The sequence below is a fragment of the Pinus tabuliformis genome, chromosome 4_2 (genome assembly GCF_031772625.1).
Source record: "Pinus tabuliformis cultivar Carrire ecotype Pingquan chromosome 4_2, CPIR1, whole genome shotgun sequence".
Taxonomy (NCBI): domain Eukaryota; kingdom Viridiplantae; phylum Streptophyta; class Pinopsida; order Pinales; family Pinaceae; genus Pinus; species Pinus tabuliformis.
Window position 1 is genome coordinate 1,016,326,006 of NC_142304.1, and position 3,337 is coordinate 1,016,329,342.

Here is a 3,337-nt window from a genome sequence, read left to right on the forward strand (position 1 = left end):
TTATTATTAATAGAATTATAAATTAATAATAATAATTAATTAAATTCAGAAATGCTTTAAAATCCTTTTAAAAAGATATAGAAAAAAAAATTCGCTCTACGCAAGCTGCTGAGGATCGGATCGAACCCCGCAGAGGGCTTCCTTCACGCCTGCAGCCCGGGCGCTGGCCATTGTCGCAGAGGTTAAGAAGGCGTTGAACCCTCATGTCGAGGCTACTGTCAATCTCACGTAGGAAGACATTGGCAGGAAAAATAGTAATTGGGTCAGGTCAAAATTATATTTGGTTGGATCCGCACCCCTGCATGGAGGCGCTGCTACTGACCTAGCAGCGCCAAGCTAGCCTTTCTAACTTCGAGAGCTTTAGACATGGATCCTGGTGGGGGCTCTGTGGCTACCCCCCCATTACCTCCAGAACTAGAAGCGTTCAGATCCCTAGTTGCAGCATCTGGGAAACGGACGACTGGCTCTCAGTCCAAGTTTGTCAAAAAACTAGGAAGTATTCCCACGGTGACATTGCCGGTGGAAGAAACATGTAGAACAGCGCTGAATCTCGCCGAAAGAGGCCTCATCGGTCAGTTCACAGGGTTATGGCCATCCCCGAAAGCTGTTGAGGAATGGGTAAGGCGAAACTGGACACCCCTGGTCAGAGAAGGTATAAAAAGTCATTTCGTTGGCAAGGGTTTCTTTGTGTTTGTGTTCGAAAATGCGGAGGACAGAAGCCTGATATTTAGAAACGGACCATACTTCATGGGTCCTCAAGGGCTCTATCTGAACAAATGGTCTCCTGACTTTGATCCAGCTCAGGATGTGCCCACGGCGGTACCTGTGTGGGTACGCCTTCCACATCTCCCCCTCCACTGCTGGAGCCAGAACTCACTGCAATCCATAGGTAACGCCCTTGGCAGATACATAGACCAGGCGCCGAGGAAGGATCAATACTCCTGTGCCCGCATCTGCGTTGAGGTCGATCTTGAAGTTGGATTACCAGAAGCCATAAAACTCTCAGTAGCGGACTGGACCCATATCCAAGAGCTTGATTATGAGCAGTTTCCTTTTAAGTGCTGGCACTGCCATGAATATGGGCACTTTGCAAGATATTGCAAGAAAAAAAACGAGGAAACTGCAGAGAAAGAAAAAGGAGAGTAATGGAAACAGGTAAAGAAACCAGCAAATAACATGCAGAACATCAAAAACAAAGGAAAAGAGACAAGAAACAAAGCAGGGCAAGAAAATGGAAGCACAAAAAATGCTGGAAGCAAGGAAACCATCAGCATAGAGGAGGACAAAAACCCTTTTGAATCTCTCATTCCATCCTCAGATCCTCCAGAGGCAGAAAGGGAAGAACCTCCCCAGCAGAACAACACCGAGCCATCAGATCTAGGTAACACCTCAAATCCGAACCCATGCAATATTTCATCCCCCTCATATGCTGATATAATCAAACAAAAGAAGAAGAATGTCGAAAACGAGGGCTCATCGGATGAAGAAACCCTAGAAAGGACATCAAAGCGAGCGGGAAGGAAATCAAACAGAGAAGCTAGGGAGGAAGAATCAGAAAGACAAAAAACCCTGGGAAGTCAAGCCACCATAGAAATGTCTCTCGGAAGAAACACCAGACTAAGGGTCCCTAAGGGAGGTGGACCTACCCCAACAAGTCATAAATGATGTAGCTGGTCTCTTGGAACTGCAGGGGTCTGGGGAATCCCAATAAGGCAAAGGCTATTAGAGATTTACTGAAGATGGAAACCACAGACATACTTATGCTCCAAGAGACAAAAATAGAAGGGGAAACCCTTCTTAACACAAGCAATACAAGATGGAAATTTGATTCAGGAAAGGTAGTCAGCGCAAGAGGTTCGGCGGGAGGAATAGGCACATTCTGGTCCAAAAACTTCTTCTCTTTAGAGAGCTCCCATGTGACCCAGCACTGGATATATACAGAACTGTGCCACATAGCAAGTAATTTCAAGCTAGCCCTGTTTAATATGTATGTACCCGTGCATTATGATGAGAAGAAAGATTGCTGGAAAACTCTCTTGGACTACTTGGAATTGCATAACCCTTTGAATATAGTCATAGGGGGAGATCTGAATATAATCTTAGACCCCAAAGAAAAGAGAGGAGGGACCAATCTGAGAGATCCCTTCCTCACCACAGTGGAAAATCTCATCCAACAATGGGACTTAGTAGATTTCAAACCTGTAAAAGGAGAATACACCTGGACTAATAATAGAACAGGGGAACAGCACATCTCAGCAAGGCTGGACAGATTTCTCACCAGCAGTTCTATTATGCTGAATAAAAGAATTGTTTTCTCTAAGATTCTTCCGAAATTAACCTCAGATCATAAACCAATCTTACTATGTCTAAAGGAAGAAGAAGACCTCGGCCCTCTCCCATTCCATTTTAGCCCTCTTTGGACAGAAAGGGAAGGGTTCCACGAAATGGTCCAAACAGCATGGAGAACAGAAGTATCAGGCTCCCCAAGTTACGTTTGGGAACAAAAAATGAAAAACACAAAGAAGGCTTTAAAAGAATGGATAAAGAAAGTCACAGTCACTCCCACTAGTCAGAGAAAAGATGCAGTCAATCAGCTGGAAGATCTCCAAGTGGAAATGGAAGAGAAAGATATCTCAGCTATGGATCTAGATAATGAAAAAATTGCACAGAGGAAAACATACAATTCTTTTAGAATCGAGGAAGAATATTGGCGCATCAAGTCACGTAGCTTGTGGCTCAAAGCTGGGGACAGAAATACTAAGTATTTCCACAGACAATACAGGGCTCGTCTGTCGAGAAATCACATTGCAGAAATCATCACAACTAGGGGCCAGGTATGCAGAGGATTTGATCAAATCAAGGAGGCCGCTGTGAACCACTTTCAAAACCTACTCAGCGCAGAAAAGGACGGGAGTGAGGAGGATGTTGAAGAATTCCTCACAAACATTCCACAGCTTGTCAGCGCAGAGGACAATAACATTCTTTTGAGCCTCGCCACAGAGGAGGAGATTGCTAATATTTTCTGGTCCATGGAGCCAAATAAAGCACCTGGGCCAGATTGGTTTTCAATCCACTTCTACAGAAAATGCTAGGATCTAATTAAAATTGATCTCATCAGGATGGTTCACGGTTTCATGAGGAAGGCAGAGATTGGAGGAGGCATAAATTCTACCTTCCTTGCACTAATTCCAAAGGAAGCAAGCCCAAGCTCTTTTGGCAGATACAGGCTAATCTCCCTGTGTAATTCTTCCTACAAGATTGTGACCAAACTGTTGGTAAATAGAATCAAACCTCTTCTGCAAAAATTAATTTCTCCTGCCCAAGGGGGGTTTGTGAA

At 44.3% G+C, this 3,337-nt stretch overlaps 1 protein-coding gene across 1 annotated transcript; it reads left to right on the plus strand.

The window, feature by feature from the left end:
* The first annotated feature begins 2,444 nt into the window (after window positions 1–2,444).
* On the plus strand, window positions 2,445–3,092 carry LOC149173071 (uncharacterized). The gene has a single exon (XM_089426564.1). It carries the CDS (start codon window positions 2,445–2,447, stop codon window positions 3,090–3,092), a length of 648 nt encoding a protein of 215 aa, XP_089282690.1.
* The last annotated feature ends 245 nt before the right edge of the window (window positions 3,093–3,337 follow it).